Source organism: Colias eurytheme, chromosome 2 (assembly GCF_061535395.1).
Source record: "Colias eurytheme isolate Ceu_HAF_F1 chromosome 2, ilColEury1 Martin Lab GWU primary, whole genome shotgun sequence".
In the NCBI taxonomy this organism is placed as follows: Eukaryota; Metazoa; Arthropoda; class Insecta; order Lepidoptera; family Pieridae; genus Colias; species Colias eurytheme.
In genome coordinates this window covers 8,519,993-8,538,685 of record NC_142981.1, presented here as the reverse complement: position 1 = coordinate 8,538,685, position 18,693 = coordinate 8,519,993, and the positions used below count along the sequence as shown (strand labels likewise).

General features: G+C 35.2%; 1 protein-coding gene across 1 annotated transcript; it reads left to right on the top strand.

Moving 5' to 3' along the window:
- Window positions 1–18,339, top strand: LOC149910548 (long-chain fatty acid transport protein 4-like). Its single transcript, XM_090114930.1, has 12 exons — window positions 1–210; window positions 6,408–6,561; window positions 6,918–7,158; window positions 7,281–7,500; window positions 7,654–7,855; window positions 8,987–9,120; window positions 11,417–11,475; window positions 12,809–12,952; window positions 14,684–14,757; window positions 15,505–15,726; window positions 16,419–16,572; window positions 17,127–18,339. The coding sequence occupies exons 1-12, from the start codon at window positions 35–37 to the stop codon at window positions 17,276–17,278; spliced, it is 1,932 nt and encodes a 643-aa protein (XP_089971056.1). The 5' UTR covers window positions 1–34; the 3' UTR covers window positions 17,279–18,339.
- Window positions 18,340–18,693: the final 354 nt, after the last annotated feature.

Here is an 18,693-nt window from a genome sequence, read left to right as displayed (position 1 = left end):
GTTCGTCGTGCGTCCCACTGGGCTTGTCGCCAGCATGGACGCTCTGCTGGCAGCTCTCGTCGCCCTCATGGCACTCGCTGCCGCGATGGCCGCCGTGTTGAGCACGCTCTCCAAGGCGGCGATATTTGCCCTGCTCGCCGTCGCACCTTGCATCTACAGATATAGGAAGAGGATTTATGTGATTGTGAAAACATTACCGAGGGATCTCAAGTGAGTACACTTTAATTTAAGCTATCTTAAAATCCAATTGCCATTCGTCACATAGAGCCCGGTTCGACACGGTTTAGTTGATCGTAATTTTACCTGTGTGTAAATGTCAAAACATTAGACCAACTAGATCCACTGTGCCCACCTGCGTTCGGAAAATCGTTAAAATGTAATCGTCTAATTCGTGACGAAGTAGTATTTTATGTATAATCTAATTATAAGATGACGACCTGTTAATGCTAAGAACAAGTTTTGCAAGGTTTTGGCGAAGGAAATAGGTATTAATAAGTACAACTTTAAAGTAAAAATACTGCTATAATACCCTATGTACGTCTTTAGATTAAAAGATACCTACCTACTAATTCCAACTTGGAACTTATTGTATTAAATAAACGGTAGTAGACCGTACTTACTGACTACTATCAAACCAAACATGTTAAACTGGATTTAAATTTATTCAGAAATTTTCATAAGGACCAAATAATTTAAATAAAGTCTTCTATCACGAAGTAAAGTAAAGTATTATGTAATTTATTTTAAAAATCTCGTTGTGTTAAAGTGATTACGTAGGTATATCACTTCTGAGTACCTAATGTATAGTTTGCACTTATACATATATTACCTTCATGAAAAGTTTTACTGTAGTCTACGTTATGACTTAAAAATAAATAAAAAATCATGTAGGTATGCACTATGCAGCAAGATTCTCTAAAATATGACTTGCTAATTTGGACGCTCGTAAATCAGTTTCAAGTAGTACCTATTCTTATCTCAGATAAAAATTCGAAAAGTGACCAAAACCCTCCCGTTCTAGGTATAAAATAAATTACCTAATTAAACTAGGTTTACGTTCAACTAAACGATAATATCTCATACTAGTCCAGGAGGAATCGGCGCATGAGTACCGAAAACTATTCCACCTCAATTTTTTTACGTGATCCTCTTCAAATTGCCCTACTGATGATATAAATGCATGTTGCCATGGGGCAACCCGGTGCCATATTGTTTAAACCGAAATTGTTTAAACAATTGCAAGGAATTGTTATTTTTCAACCGGACAAATTTTTTTTATATTTTTTATCGAAATACCAATAAAAAAGGTCCAATTACTTTTCACGATAAAGTTAATATTTTCAAAGATATGAATTTTTTAAGGTTTGAAAAATCTCAAATTTGGGTACTTTCGACCCATGAAAAATATATTTAAAAAAAAAATAATATATAAGTAATATTTTTTTTTCAATTCTCTATACAATAGTTAATAATATTGTTAATAGAGATTTAAGAAAATTTCATTGTTTATATCTGTTTTTTACCTTTATTATATTTGTTTTTTACCATTCCCAACTAATCTTAAAAAACCGTGTAATTGTAAGAAAGCCTGTAAAACCAAAGCTTGTTATTGTAAAAAAAATAATATAAGTTGCATACTTCTATGTGGTTGTGATTCAGAAGACTGTAAGAATATAATATATAAAAATAATATTGATAATAAATAAATACTTATTTTTAAATCTTGTTTTATTATTTCATACTTCTCCATCTATAACTTTCGTTTGAAGAAGTTATTCAATGTAATTAATAAGGTAAAAGACCTAGTTATTGACACTTTAAATTTTATTTTAGTTAAAAAAAAAAACAAATCAATTCTAATAAATTAATAAATATAATTTTTGAATTAAAAATTTTAAGATCTTTGGTTTTTTGAGAACATTTCATTCTTTTAATTAAAATCAAATTGCGAGTGTCAAACAACTAGGCCAGTGTCAATAACTGGGTCTTTTACCTTACTTGCTGTTTCAATAACAAAAAAGTAATATAAACTGACAAAAAAGTAATTTTAATTACATGTTTCAATTTATGCTTAAATAACTTTAAAAAAATTGATTTCAGAAAAAAATATATAAGAAACAAATTGTAGACAATTTAATTATTAATAAGATTGCTCTCTTTAGAAATCTTGATAAAGTTGATAGTTTTTAAGATAAATGATAAATAATGATTCAAGACACAGAGAGGCCGATGCAGCGCATGAGTAAGAGAGAGACGGCGATACTTAAAGGTAAGCGGCGCGTACTTGTGAGCGCGCGAAGTTAACAATTAAAAAACAGATATAAACAATGAAATTTTCTTAAATCTCTATTAACAATATTATTAACTATTGTATAGAGAATTGAAAAAAAAATATTACTTATATATTATTTTTTTTTTAAATATATTTTTCATGGGTCGAAAGTACCCAAATTTGAGATTTTTCAAACCTTAAAAAATTCATATCTTTGAAAATATTAACTTTATCGTGAAAAGTAATTGGACCTTTTTTATTGGTATTTCGATAAAAAATATAAAAAAAATTTGTCCGGTTGAAAAATAACAATTCCTTGCAATTGTTTAAACAATTTCGGTTTAAACAATATGGCACCGGGTTGCCCCATGGCAACATGCATTTATATCATCAGTAGGGCAATTTGAAGAGGATCACGTAAAAAAATTGAGGTGGAATAGTTTTCGGTACTCATGCGCCGATTCCTCCTGGACTATACTTACTTATCTGTATTAGCCTTGGTGTACAAAATATTGAAATTTTAATTACTTTATGAGCTCTTTGTTGTTCGTTTTATTCTGAATATTTATGACTGCGCAATCATCGTACATACAACTGGGCATACATATGAACAGGCTATGTGTACTTGGTCCTCTTATGGACTCACATAATAATGATAATAATGCAGATACAAGTATTATTACTTTCAAAACTTTAATCATTATAATATAGTATCTACACCACCTACACCCATTTACTTATATTTATCGAAAAAGAAAACTTGGTTCGTGTTAAATGTAAATAGTAGACTTGGGCGTATTTAATTCAAATAATATTATATCTTTAAGTTTAAATAAGTCTTCAACATTTGAATTTGTTAATTGTTGGGTAGGTACCGGGTACGTATTGTTTGGCTCGGTTGTATTTGTATCAATTATATCGTAGGTTTTCCTGTTTGTAAATTTTATTTTCCTTCATGTGAAATACTTATCTTGTATTCGTCAATAGGCTTGGTGTAAATAATACAATATTTACTAATTATTTTCATTGCAAATACTTGATAGATTACAGCAATAAGCAATCAGCAAGCGCTTTACGGCAAATGGACACGTAATACGTATACAATGCAGTATATAAGTGGGCAATATTCCAGCGTTAGGGGTAGCAATCGAAACTTACTTTCTAGGTCAGGGGTTGATTTTTATTAAAGTGTTCCGACGCGTTATTGCGTAATAAATAAAAGTTATAACAGTTAAATATTTGGTTATGGCCAATTGAGGATTTCATCAAATCTTAACAATGTCGGTTTTAAATCAAATTCCGCTACTATAGGAATTCATTTCCTTTCTATTACGATGAAACACGGGCGGAATACTAAGTAACCTGAATCACGTATATACTGACATTTTGGATGTATAGAATGCTACTTAACTGTTAGTTCTTAGTCACTGCTCATAATAGACTATAACACGTGAATATGCCATTTGTTATGAGATGCATGTTAGGGTAGGTCAAGTTCAAGAGAACTTCAACCCAAGAGATGTAGGCTAGAGACCTATTATAATGGTCTATGAATATAATTATGGATCAATAAGTAGAAAACAAAACGTACGCAGGATACAGGTAAAAACATTTTTATTTACCTGAATACTGCATTTTAACCTAGAATTGTTTAAATAGTACGGCAATAATTAGGGTAGAGCAGGTAAGCTCGAGCGGACAGGTACCAAAGTACTGAGACACGAACGAAAAAAAGAATTACAAATGAACTTCAAGGTAGGCATTGTTGTGAAGATTTATTCATGCATTGCTTAAGAACTACATGATTCAATTTAAATTAGTGTGTTTATAGTGAAGTAGGTAGTTGTAATTAGGGTACATATTATGTAAATAGCGTTTATTTATATATGGATTAACTACTCCGTGCTGTTGACTAAATCAAAGATCAATTCTAATGTGAATGACCAACATTTTGTAATTTGTACTATCAGTGAACGTTCAATAAGCAAATATTTAAAAGAAGACATAGGTACCTTACTATCTATAGTCTATACGCAACAATAAACTAAAAAAAAAATAACCCATATTTTTGTGAAGGAAAGATAGGAATGAAAGATACCAATTTATCTTGGGAAAAATAATTGGGGATTTGATAATCTTTAATGCAGGGGGAGGCTCACCTTGAACGAATTATATTTACATAGCTTATACTCGTAGGTACATTGGCCAGAAGGAGGATCTTTTTTCTATTTATGTCTGTAGACTGTAGTACATATAAGGCTTCATGGGTATAGATTGAGGGGTCTTAGGTACATTCTATTCGTCCGAATTGTGAGATTAGCACAGGTTTTTTTTAATTGTAAACTTTGGAGATTTTTAACGTCCTCAGAACCTATCAAGTGCGGGATTAAATTGTTTAATTTTATGTTGAATGATTATAGATTTCTTACTTTGGAATATGTGTGTAGGTGGTGTGTAGTATGTGTATATTTGTAATAAGTAATAATTAATCGATTGCATTTCGCGTGCCTATCCTATATCTCATCAATGTAAACGGGACCTTGCGTTCCCAGCTATTTATATCTATTTATGAAGGTCGTAAATGTTATAAAAATGAACATCATGTTAACTAGTAACTACATAATTATAGCTGTTTACATTTGGCTAATTATTTTTGTTTATGAACGATGATCAACAATTTAAGATGTTGTTTTGTTTGTATAATAATAAAAACGAACTCAATCTTTCAATCACAGACTTGATCGCAAAGTGTAGGTATTACTAGATCCACTTGAATTATTGTTTTGAATAATGCATAATATTTAAGCCTTTTGTTCATTTACCTCCTTCCCCAATTGTACGTTATTAACATAGTTTTCTTTGTGCAAATATGTGATGTTGAACAGTATCAGATCTTGTGTTTACGCACCCGGCAGCCGAGTTATTTTCGGTGTGAACTTTACTCAACCAACCCGTCACTCAGTACATTAACGTCTTGTTACGCTGATTTTCACAAAAGACTGAATTTGAAACAATGCTTGTACAAACTACTGGAATTGTAAATTGTAATAATGGAACATACTACATTTTAAAGTACCTATAAACCGCTTATTTATAAAGACTACCTATATAAATATTACCTTTCTAAAGTTTGGTCTAGTAAATATGAAACATGGTGCACATAAGATTTAATATCAATTTTTCACAGAGATCTATCTCCCTTTGTTGCTTAGCTTTGTCGTTCCTTCTGGCCTCTGTCCTTTTTTAGGAAAAAAGTTGTTTTTAAATCGACATTCAGTCTTCGTTAAAAGCTCAGTGATATTTTGTATTAACATAGGTAGTTAGAGCAATAATAAAAAATAATAAGACTAGAAATCTAGAACACATTATAAAAGCCTTTACCATGAATTTCAAAATATAATAGCATGAGATAGGGCGCGTGTTTGATATCGATTGATAATGAATATGGACTTGTCCCTAGTTGATATACAAAATTGAACTCTGTTATCCTTTACTTAAACGCGAAATTGCGCATATAATAAACGAAGGAACGGAACGCATGTGACATATTTCACGTGTAAATATTTAACGTGAGATACACTGCAGAGCAACGGTGTGTTCGCAATGTTCATGAGAATTAATTGTAGGCACACCTATATGTTCCTATGTAAAGTATCCATGAAGTACCTACTTAGGTTACCTACTAAAATTATTTTGATATGGAAACAAGAAGACGCTAGAATGTGAAAAAGAAATGATGACTTATGAATCTTCACTTTTTAAATACAACTAATGAGATGGTGATCTTATCGGACTTTATGTTTTTTATATGAGAGAATTAATTAATAAGAAGTTTATTTTCAAATTAAAATTTAAATCATGTAACATATGAGACAATCATATATGTATTAAATTTTTATGGTTATTTGAGGTCAATATCATTGATCGCATTACCGCATACATAACTATGAAACAAAGTTATAAATTTTAAGTCTTCCGTACGAAAAATCAATCCCGGATTCCTTTTTGAGTCCCTTATCAAATAGGTAATAACATTTTGGAGTAGTCCAAGGATCGAATAATAAATAATCTCTTTATGTACCTAAATCATAATAAGGAAGGATCGAGAAAAAAATTAACATATTATTCCTTACAGATTTCTATGGCGGTTCGCAAATGCTATGATCCGTACGCGGCGATGGGCCCGCAACAACACCACGGTCGCCGAATTGTTCACAAAGAGAGCCAAGGAGCACCCAGATGCACCATGCTTCTTTGTCGTTGGAGATCGAACTTGGACTTACAAAGAGGTATAATTTCTTAATGTTTGTGTCGTACGACTTATAAAATAAATGACCTCCTTAAACAAAGCGCATCACAGAAACTCTAGTCTAGCATGCGTAATCGCAATCAGCTGGACTGCATTTTTACAATATGCCGTTTCCAAGGAGATGTCTCACATTGTAACACTAATCACCACTATTTTGCTTTATCATCTCGTTCTTCAATAAAACGTGGGTGCAGATTGCAGGATGTACCACAATTAACGGATATAAAATATCCTACAATAATATACATTACTAAAGTATGTTTTAATCCGAGTTTATTGTAATGAATCGAACCCTTACCAGTGCTGTCTGATCGAATATCGGAAATTTGTTGACAGTTGGCGGAGAACTCGAACCAAGTGGCGAGGGTCATACAGGAACACCTAGGATTAAAGCGCGGTGACGTCATATGTATATTTATGCCGAACTGTGCTGAGTATGTCTACATGTGGTTGGGCATGGCCAAACTCGGTGTCATCTCAGCTCTCATCAATAGCAACCTGCGGCATAAACCACTGCTGCATTGCATTCAAGTGGCTAATGCAAAAGCCATTATCTACTCTGATTCTTTAGCTGGAGGTAAAGTATGACATATTAATTTCACCTACATGAAATTTTACAGAGCACCGAAAACATACCTGTTAACTTAATGTACACAAAATTGTAAAAACATGTTATAGTATTACATTTTATTGTTTTAGCCATTTCGGAGATTGAGGACCAACTTCCTCCTGGTATAAAACAGTTCCAACTCTACGGCGAGTGTGGTCCTCGAGCAATTGATCTCGTTAAGGAAATGGAGAAACAGTCCAAAGAATATCCAATTGTGACTGAGAAACCAGAGTACAACGATACTCTGCTTTACATCTACACCTCTGGCACTACGGGTATGCCAAAAGCCGCTGTGATGAAGAATTCAAAGTTAGTTTCCATGCTTTCAAAAACATTTCGATAATTTTTTCTTAAACTGTCCTATCTCTTAAGAAGACACTCTAGTACAGATTAAAATATTGGAATTGCATTATCGGATTTTCCACCAATTTGATTCGAAATTGACCAGAGCCATATTTCCAGATACCTACTTGTGGCAGTAGCCACGTATCACATGTTGGGGCTGCGCTCGGGCGACAGAATGTATAACCCTCTGCCGCTGTACCATCTCGCGGGCGGGCTGGTTGGCACTTCCGCAGCTATCGTGGATGGCATACCGTCTGTACTGCGGACCAAGTTCTCTGCCACTAATTACTGGCTGGATTGCATCAAATATGAGTGCACGGTGAGTTAGCTTGAGAATGGAGAAGAGTCCTTATAGTGTAAACCCTGTTATCGACTGTCCGTCTGCTAGGCTCCAATATACGATTTTTGCAAGTTAAATATTTTACTAGCGTGCAACGCTTATAATCCGAAGTCGCTGTACCACATTGAGAACTAACTCAATTCTATCTGGATTGCATTCAAGATGATAGAGTGTACGGTGGTATTTCTTGACCTTAAATAATGGCCTGACCCTGACCTGCCATTAGATCACAATGGATTTTTCCAAATAGTCACGTAGGAAATATTTTATTTTTGCAAAAAACAGTTACATAGTTAACTAACCAGTATAATTGTTATACAGCAAAAAATATAATTGTATGTCTTATCGTACATTAAAATTAAGTTCCGGAACTTTATAAAAAGCTGGTATAGATAAGGAATGAAAGTAAATTTCGCTTTTAATGAGAAAATAAATTGTTTTATTAAAAAAAACTAATAGAAATGATAATTATATTGTAATTATACCGTCTCATTACGTTAGTAACTATAACTATTATAATAAATGTTTATGACGCAAAACACGTGGTGTTAATATCCAACAGGCGACTGAGTTAATTGGATCGTGTTCCAATTCAAAGATCCCATTAGCTGGTTTATCAAACAGCGGGTATTCGCAAACAGTGGGGTATCCAAAACGTGTGAACTGTGATCTCAATTGAGAAAGTTAAACATGATGAAAGTTCACAAATGTTAGCACATAAATTTTGTAGTGGTAATTGCACGAATAGAAATAAATGTATAAAAAAGGAGCATAATATGTGCCGAGCACACTTGTCAGAAGTGAAACTTCTTTGGCAAGATTCGAAGATACCGAAATCGTCGCCTTACTTTATGACGCGATGGTATTGCCATGACGCAACCTTAAAATTTTACTCTCAACGTGCCTAAAGAAATTTCACTTCAAAAATAGCGTTGTTGCACCTGTTTACCTACAAATAAGCAATAGCTCTAATGTTATTTTCAAGTATAATTCTTATTTGAATACTGCATTGCAGTTCAAAATTATCTGGAAACTGTTAGTGAAGGACAGACACTCATATAAAAACAGTTAATTTTATTTTCTCCAAATATTAACACATAAACCCTACAGGTCGCGCAATACATCGGCGAGATGTGCCGCTACCTGCTCGCGCAGCCGGCCAAGCCGACGGACTCGCGGCACCGCGTGCGCATCATGGTCGGCAACGGGATGCGCCCCGCTATCTGGCAGCAGATTGTGGATAGGTGAGCTTACGTTATATCCACTACATAGTATAAAACAAAGTCGCTATGTCACCTTGTATGCTTAAATGTTTAAAACTACGCAACGGCTTTTGATGCGTTTTTTTTTAATAGATAGAGTAATTCAAGAGGAAGGTTTTAGTATATATATAATTTATTAAGTTTTAGACAAAGCGGGCGAAGTCGCTGGCGGTAAGCTAGTTGTTTATAAACTTTATTATCAACAGATTGTGGTCAAGCGCTTCCCTATTGACAGTAATAAAAACACAAAGTCTAGTGAAAACCTTTTAAGATGGTCACTTGTTATGCTAGGAAATTTCGCAGTCCATGGACTCTTATAGACCACTATCCGGATTCAATAGAACACGTTTTTTTTTGGTTAAAAATTTCTTAATATTTTCAGATGCAGCACTGAATATAATATACCTATCTAATATCTACTAACCTAGTATTTAAAGTCTTTATTTCAGTTAATGCGTAGAAAATCCCTTCTGAATTATCCCCGTAAGACTTTCTATTCCCTTTGATGATTGTACCTATTTAAAGTTAATTTTAGCATTCACAGTCATGATATTACATATATACGTATATGTGACGTGCGAATAAAATATATACTTACATTCAAAACCAAATTTGTTGATTTGCACTTTATATTCAGTATATTTATTTAACCTTTAGACAAGTTCAGCAAACACCACAGATCACGTTTCACACAAAATAAATAGTTATATAGGTAAATGTGCGATAAATTTTAATACCAAGGTCGATAATGCCAATTTTGAGCAAAGAAACTTTATAAAATAAAAACTCAAAAGATTGGTGACTCATAAAACAATTTTTATTATTAGTATAATATTATGCTTGATATAAAAACGTTATGTATTTAAAGTGATCTTTTAGATACATATATTGCAATATTTTTTTGTAATATAACACCAATGGCTCGCTGCTGTAGGTACCTACCTAGGTACCCATAACAATAAAACAGAAAAATAAGAAAACTTCCTGATCGTTAACAACTTTGTTTTCCAAAATTTGTCGTTATTATATCTTATGTATGGTTTTAGTACGTGATTATATCCATAAGCTTTCATGGGCGTAGCGAGGGGGAGGCAGGGGGGGGCAGCTGCCCCCCCCTAGCAGGCGGGCGGGCTGGCGAACTGAGCGAATTTTATTTCACCTCTCTCAAAAGATCCATTATAATACCCTATTTAGATTCCTTAATTTCCGCACTCGATCAACGCTTTTCGAATGAGCATCTGCCAGCCTTCAGCCTAATGTCATTGCACCCAAACACAATGTTATCAATGACCCTCAGTGATTTCCAAGAGAATTGCAAAGCATTCACCAATTTTTACGAGCTCGCTATCGAGCCTGAAGCAGAATTGTGGTATAAATTGTGGAAAGACAAGGGGATTCCAAATGAAGAGTTAGAGAAAATGGATTTTACCGACACGGTTAAAGAGGCAAATACTTTCTTCCCCGCCACAAAGAGGGCCATACTTATTTTACTGGCGCAACCATGCACCACGGCCAATATAGAACGGTCTTTTTCCACCTTACGGCGAGTAAAAACGTGGTTGCGGTCTACAATGTCAGAAAATCGTCTGAACGGCCTATGTATGTTAAGCGTACATAGGAAAATGGTAGAAGGAAAGAAAGGCGAAGTTATTGAAAAAGTTTTAAATAGTTTTTTGAACAACCACGCAAGTTACTGTTTAAGTAATTAAAACTATTCTGTTTCTGGTTAAAATTCGTTTTTTTATTGTTACACTTGCTGACCCGGCGGACGTCGCGTCGTCCTGCCCAGTAATCAATCTTACACCTACCCTAACTAAACTAAACCTACCCTACACCTACCCTACCCCTATCTATGTATGTGTTATTCTGAGTCTTCAGCTACCTACATACCAAATTTCATCGTAATGTGTTCAGTAGCTTTTGCTTGAAAGAGGTAACAAACATGCATCCGTCCACACACACTCACAAACTTTCACCTTTATACCTAATGTATGAAAACATAAATTCAGTTTCTCTATGATTTTCTCAACCTGCCCCCCCCTGTACAAAATCCTGGCTACGCCCTTGTAAGCTTTCCATAAAAAAGAGCTCGTAAAGGATGTCCGTAATTACATGCTCGTAAAGGCAGTCTCGAATATATCATTTCCTTATACTCACGAGTAAATCGTGATCGTTATATTATTTCCATAACAAGGTACAAAAAATATGTTAACATAGAGAAACATGTATCTATGCGAGCTTGTTTGCTTAACGATGTTTGTCTTTGTATTTACAACAGGTTCAAAGTACCGCAGATAAACGAAATATATGGAGCAACCGAAGGCAACGCAAATATAAGTAAGTAGACTGAATGTATTATAAATGCGTAGTTATACCGTTTGCAAATACTATGCCCGCTTATCGGTTATAGATAATAGAAGTACATACTTTGTATTGTTCTATATTATCCGCTCTAAGTGACGTGTGCTGATTTTATTGTCGCTATATGTATTTTTATGGCACTGACCTTTAAGGGGCAATTGTTGAAAATATACGAATACAGCATAAGGAATTTTTATATCCTCTTATTCGAGGATTAGAAGATGAAAGATGTTGAAGATTAGACTTTTCAGCATCAGGATAGTGCTCATCGTTAGAAAGGACCAGAAATGTAGGCCATAGATACAATCATAGACCACAAAATAACATGTACATGCATGAAAAGAGCATCTTTAGTTGAAATTCGGATACAATTCATATTAAAACTGTTTAAATATTAGGTTGCGTCGGCTGGGAGTGACGGAAAGCGTTTCCCGATTGAGGTCATTGCCACGTCCGGTGCAATATCAAATGTATACAAATATATTATGATATGTATACCCTAATGAAATACAAAGCGGTGACTAACTGCTCCAAAATGTATATTGATTCTGAATTTTATTATAAGCCAATTATATTAAAATCCAATTTATAATTGGATAAACGTTTATTCGTAATCAATCACTTTGACAGTGAATAAATCCAGGGAAATAAAAGCCAGTTTTATTATCCGTGCTAGTTTATGGCTTTATAGGTAATTTCAATAGTTTAACAGTAACAGAACTTTTATATTTATTTAGTACCTACCATTTTAAACCGTAAGTAGGTACTAAATTTTTTTTTTCATAAAGTAAATTCTGTTCCACTTTATAGGGCAGTTGCAAATAACATCTGTTAACCTACATACATAAGTATTATACAGTTAGATTGAGTACGTTTAAAACCAGATTCTCGAATTGTCCTGGACCCATGTTCCACATGCCACTCATATGAATAATAACATTCAAATGAAATTTCTTTTAGGAAATAGGGCATCTCATAGATATAAAATTATAAAAAAAGACGGGTTGCACTCCGGGAGTGCCGGCAGAAGTGAAAACTTGATTATTAACGTTCAGCATGTTTGATATTTTGGAATGGTATCCGTCTTACGCATGGAATATAAGGGCTAAAAAAAATTCGTCTTACGCTTTTTCGATCAGGCCACGTGTCCTTACGCGAGTTTAAGATTTTATACCCAACGCCGCTAAAGAAGTTTTCACTTTAATAAGTTAATAACAGCTATATTTAGTATTTTGGTACCTATTGTGAATTTTACACCTACATCTTTCCCTATATAGTAAAACTTATAACAATGTAACTGCTCTTTCAGTAAACGTGGACAACACGGTGGGCGCTGTAGGGTTCATACCCAAGCTGGTGCCGACGAGCTTACACCCGATAGCGCTGGTGCGCGTCGACGAGCTCGGCAACGTGGTGCGCGGGCCCGACGGCTTCTGTGTGCGCTGTCAGCCGAGTGAGTGATACATACTAGATACATTGAGGTATTATTATAGAGAGGCCATCGCTACTACATTTTTTGTAACACGAGTTGGAGTCAATCGCCTCAAACCATTTTTTTTTTGTTACATTGATTGGTTTTAATTTATAAGTAATAATAGGCAGAATATCTACAAATTGTATGACTCACAAGCCGCCCCCCGCCGCGGCCGCCGCGCTTGTCGCACAGATTTTGTTCGTGGTGTCCTCTCTATAATAATACCTCCATGCCTAGATATAATTTATTTGTATGGATATGTTATATGACTTTTAGACGTGAAACTTAGGCTCGTTTTATTCTTAAGGCGCATTGAGAGTAAAATTTCAAGGTCGTCTCATGGCAATGGCGTCACGTCATGGAGTGAGGCGACGATTTTGGTATCTTTGAATCTTGCCAAAGAAGTTTCACTTCTGAAACGTATGCTCTGCACACACGCCTTTTTTTGTATTAGAATATTTCATATTCGATCTCTTATTGTTTTGTTAAGGGTAAAGTATAATATTTTTTTAAATACTGTCAAGGTAAAACAGGACGTTTTGTAAAAGAACTTATAGAAATAGTTGAAAATTAATTCTTTATTCTATTCAAGAAGTGGGGATTTTTTTGAAGTGATTGCGTTTAAGACACTCAATGCGTTTTTAAATTTTGCTTTAAAATCATATAAATAGCATTAATCCATTATACCTACTTCTAATTACTGTATTATTACTAAGTATTCAATTATAATTGAAGTTCTGTAGCATAATTACAACGCACTTAGATATAATTTAACACTCTCACGCAATGTTTTTTCAAACAATGTAATCCACGAATCCTATTTTCAATATATTGGTTTTAAAAATACTCAATTATACAGTACATTGAGATAATATTACTTCGTATGTGTATCTCAATGATTATGTATTAGGAATCTACGCTATCATGGTGGATAGATACATAAATATTATATAGTTTACGTTTGACGTAACTCAATAGAATGTGCAATGAATAAACCATGATCGTAGCGAGCACGAAACAGAATATTTAATTACGTTACAAAGCCGATGTCAACTGATTTGATTGTCAGCTGATTAATATACAGAAGTGTTCCAGATTAATGTGTTAATTTGTTAAATTATATACTTACTTCGATAATTACAAACAACTAGATACTTTACAAAAACGAACTTAAAATTGTCCTCAAAAAATGTCAAAAGAAAACGTTAATCTATACTTCTATACTAATATTATAAAGAGGAAAGGTTTGATTTTTTGTTTGTTTGTTTGTATGAATTGAATAGGCTCCGAAACTACTTGGCAGATTTGAAAAATTCTTTCACTGTTGGAAAGCTACATCATTTCTGAGTGACATAGGCTAGGTTTTATCCCGGAAATCCCACGGGAACGGGAACTATGCGGGTTTTTTTTTTGAAAACGCGAGCGAAGCCGCAGGCGGAAAGCTAGTAAATAATAAACAAGCTTATTACAGGCAAGGCTTCAATAGGCTTTATTTAATGTATATTCACAACACAGGATCAAAATTATCGGCTAGCTAGGCGGTTAATATACACCAAAATAAATTCAACCTTATTGGTACGAATTAATATCTTTTAGATTGATTGATTATTGATACAAATTACCATAAAGACTTTTCTCTTATTGTGTGTGTTCTAGTTACTATTAAAAACTGATGATTTTACTTATAATAATAAAATTATTGTATTTCAGATGAGCCGGGAATGTTCATCGGTCTGATATCGCAGAATAATGCTGCGAGGGCGTACCACGGTTACGTGGACAAGGTTAGTATGATTTATTTCTATAAATAATACGATATAATAAGTGCTCTATAGATACCTATGTTGTTAGAACTATCTTTGCTATTTAGCAATATTTATAGATCACGTAGCAAAAATAACTTTACTTCATTCCTATTACATAAAGGCTAATACTTATGAATACTTACTAAAATGTTCCGCAAATTTTCTTTATTCTATTGATCTAGATTCTAGAAAGTTTGTGAGGATGGATGCATGTTTGTTATTCTTTCACGTAAAAACTACAGAACCGATTACAATGAAAATTTGGTATAAAGGTTAAACTGAAGACCCAGAATAACACATAGGCTACTTTTTATCCCGAAAATCCCACAGAAACGGGAACTATGCGGGTTTTTAAGCTATTGCATAGCTTCTATCGCGGGCCTTGAGCGCGGGGACCGAATCGAGAAATTCCGTAACGAAAAAACCTCACGCTCCCCACTCCGACGGACACGGAGGTGTGGCTTGAAGGCATGCTATGCAATAGCTTAACCGCGGCAGTCCCTGAGTGCCACACGTCTTTTTGAAGTGAAAACTTCTGTAGCGGCGTTGGGTATAAAATCTTAAACTCGCGTCAGGACACGTGACCTGATCGAAAAAGCGTAAGACGGATGGATATCAAACATGCTCAACGTTAATAATCAAGTTTTCACTTCTGCCGGCACTCTCGGAGTGCAACACGTCTTTTTCTTTGATAACGCGGTTTATAAGTGTTGGTACGTGTTGCAGAGCGACAGCAAGCGCAAGGTGGAGTGCGACGTGTTCCGCAAGGGCGACGCGGCGTTCGTGAGCGGCGACATCCTAGTAGCGGACGAGCTGGGCTACCTGTACTTCCGCGACCGCACCGGCGACACGTACAAGTGGAAGGGGGAGAACGTCGCCACCGCGGAGGTGGAGGACGCGCTCGCGCCCGCGCTCGATAGGCGGGATTGCGTCGTGTACGGCGTCTCGGTATGTTGCCTGCCTTTTTAAATAAATAAATACAATTCAGGACATTTCAGGACAATTTTCACACACGGCACGATCTGATCCCATACTAAGCTTTCGCTTGTGTTATGATAACCAGATGGCTGATAAACATACATGTATAATTTTAAATAAATACTTATATAGATAATTAACACCCAGACACAGAGCAAACATCTATGTTCATCACACAAATATTTGCCCCGGGTGGGAATCGAACCCACGACCTCTGGCTTGGAAGGTAGGGCCACTGCCAACCAAGCCAACCGGTCAGTCAGGTTTTTAACTCTATACTGTGTGTCTCATATAATTTTTGTTTAGTAGTTCGCCAAAAGTTTACCGAACTGCGACCCCAACTTCTTCAGTTTGCGCATGGTACAGTCAATAGTCACGTAACGTAATGTAACGATAGAACGTGTTCTTTACGTTCATTTTAAAATGTACATACCCAGTTTTGCTTCGCATCAGTCTTTTTTAAAAGTCTAACTAAAGGGTAACATCAATAAACACAATAAAGGAATAGAAACTTATTCCTTCTATCTTTTACGATAATATTTATTTTATTAGGCTAATTAATAAGTTCAAAGACATTCTTTATCAATAAATCGCTTCACACAAGCATTTACATATAAATGCTTAAGAAGTATTATTATAATTATATGAATTTTGGCGCGCAGATCCCGCAAACAGAGGGCCGTGCGGGTATGGCGGCGATCGCGGACCCGCAGCGCTCGCTGGACCTGTCCGCGCTCGCGCACCACCTCGACACGTCGCTGCCCTCGTACGCACGACCGCTCTTCCTGCGCATCAAGGACGATATCGAGATCACTAGTATGTAGATTTGAAGCTGCACACGTTTACACGCACACGTACACATGTATACACTCACACATGTGCACTTGTATACGCGCACGCACGCACACATGGAAATGTGCATGCGTGTTCATATGCAAATGATACTCTAGGAGTCTAGTACTTTAATTAGTAATCGAAATGTTAGAATTATTACAAGTTTCACTAAGTATTGAAACAGTTTTGTTAGAGTTTTTGAATAAGTCTCAAACACAAAATAAATATGACACACGTTCACCCATTCTTTGGCTGCATCCACACCTACTAATATTATAAATGCGAAAGTAACTCTGTCTGTCTGTCTGTTACTCAATCACGCCTAAACTACTGAACCAATTTTCAAGAAATTTGGTATGGAGATATTTTGATACCCGAGAAAGGACATAGGCTACTTTTTATCCCGGGAAAATGATGTAATCCCGGAAATCCCACGGAAACGGGGACTATGCGGGTTTTTCTTTGATTGCTTTGATAGCCGCGGACGGAACCCTAGTTTGAAATATTTGAAACCAATGTATGATCTCCCATTGCAGGCACGTTCAAGCTAAAGAAGCTGCAGTACCAGAAGGAGGGTTTCGACCCGGACGTGATCAAGGACCCGCTGTACTTCCGCAGCGGCGCGCAGTTCGTGCCCGTCACCTCGCAGCTCTTCAGCGACATCTGCAGCGGACGGACCAAGCTCTAGGCGACGGCTTTACTTTCAATTATAATAAATATCCAAATTTATGCATTTTCACTTAGCCCCAAGGGACGCGGTTTAGCTATATTAGAAAATTTATTGTCGTCTTTAGTTGTCCGGATCTATGGTCACCGCCGTGTGCAGTGGTGTTTGAGCTGTTGTAAATGGTCAAACGTGTTTAGGAAGTATTTTTGTTTGTTTTGCGTAGCTCAGAAGTATAAAAGACCCGCGTGGAAAATTGTTAAATTCATCTGTGATGTACACGCTCTAGATAGGAGTGCTTTTATTTTTAAGTGGGTTTATTTTAATGTGGCAAACTTGTTTGCGTGTCGGGTTACATAATACAATTTAATATTTTAATTGTGGTGTATGTTTTATTTCATCTATTTATGTTGGCTACTCGTTTTATTTGCGAAATATGCAAGTAGCCTTGTAGATAAAAAAAATTACCTTGAAGGCAGTAAATCGGTAACGACAGACAATAAACGGGTTTACGGATAGGAATATAAAGAAATCAACCGATTTTTAAATTAAATAAAAAAATTACACACGTGTAGTATGTATTGTACAAGCGATGACAAAGATATTTTAATATAAGGATCTTTTATAAACTTGTACACATCATGTGGCGTCGTGATATTTTTAATTAATGTAACAGGAATGAAACAATCGATATCTCAAACGGAGAAGATGAAAATTAGAGCAAATTGTTTGTATAATACTAATGTCTATTAAATATAATATACTTACGTGTCAATAGTGGGGATATTCTTTATGAGAATCCATAAGCACCTTAGTAGAGAACATCATAGGTAACATTCCGATTCTAGTCGTATATTCTTAGTGTTCCTTAATGATATTTCCGTTTCTGACTAATTTAATATAATAAATTGAAATGTTTGTAACACTTCTAGTAATATAATATGGCATTTGAGGTTTTATTGATGTCTTAAAATTATTGTGTACAAGAATAAACAGCAAATTGTGCCTTGATGCAAGGACAGCATTGTTGTACCATACTGCTGGTAAATTATACTGTAAAATTGTAAATAAAATGTTTCAAATAATCCCTGTTTTATTGAAAAATTACCACAATACTTGCGAGCGAAGGATTAATTTTATTTTAATCAAGTTTTTGAAGAATCGAGATGCCCTAGCGTAAAATAAATAAATCATTATTCGTACTCCACACATAATGTGACGATATTTTGTATGATCCCTTTAACATCTATTTTCATAGACCCTATAAAACCTAGCAGGGCCACTCGAGATATGCTGCAAAGTGAAAAGCTTACACAACGCTTTGCGAGTTCATTGGTTGTTGACTGTGTCCATGGATCTGGGCACCGCTCGCGGTGCGTGTAGTGAACGCCAGGCATTACAGTAGTCAGAGTGAATTCAGTACCGTCTACCTTATTCGT